This window comes from Penaeus monodon, chromosome 34 (genome assembly GCF_015228065.2).
Source record: "Penaeus monodon isolate SGIC_2016 chromosome 34, NSTDA_Pmon_1, whole genome shotgun sequence".
Classification (NCBI taxonomy): Eukaryota; Metazoa; Arthropoda; class Malacostraca; order Decapoda; family Penaeidae; genus Penaeus; species Penaeus monodon.
The window spans coordinates 26,153,706-26,154,267 of NC_051419.1; the positions used below are offsets into that span (position 1 = coordinate 26,153,706).

Here is a 562-nt window from a genome sequence, read left to right on the forward strand (position 1 = left end):
GTTTACTGAATTTATCTTTGCGTAGACATGTGGATATTATATTTTTTTTTATGATTTACTAAGTGAAAAAAAAATATTCAAAATATTATCAAATTAAACAAAAAAAAATTAACTCAGTGACGTCAGCAGAAAAAGAGACATCATAAAAAGAACATTATAACACTACGAAGAAATACAATGACGTCAAAACAAAGTACTGTGGCGTCTCAGAACCAACCTGAGGAGTGAGTGACGTCATGCAGAACCAAAGACATTCCTTCAAAGTGAATTCTCTCTTTTCGTCATCGTCTTTGTATTTGTCCTTGTTATTCTGATAACTATAGGGGCTGAAGCGATCGAAGATGTAGAGGAGAATGCTGGAAGACAAGGGGATAGGATAAAGTGATAAAGCGGAATATATGAAAATAGCAATAAGATCTATTTCATAAGATCTATTTCGGGAAATAAAAATAATGATTTTATTATTCGCAATTTACCAAAATTCTAAATCCTCATTCGCGTCTGCGGATTTCTAGATTATAAGATACACTATATTATAAGGGTAGACATTAAGGTGCTCAGA

General features: G+C 32.2%; 1 protein-coding gene across 1 annotated transcript in view; it reads right to left on the bottom strand.

The window, feature by feature from the left end:
* Window positions 1–562, bottom strand: part of LOC119594665 (ionotropic receptor 25a-like) — a gene marked incomplete at its 3' end in the record, with an annotated part of 33,857 nt that overhangs the window by 16,692 nt on the left and 16,603 nt on the right. The window contains 1 exon segment of the mRNA XM_037943721.1: window positions 218–356. Within this exon segment, the coding sequence (XP_037799649.1) occupies window positions 218–356 (139 nt within the window).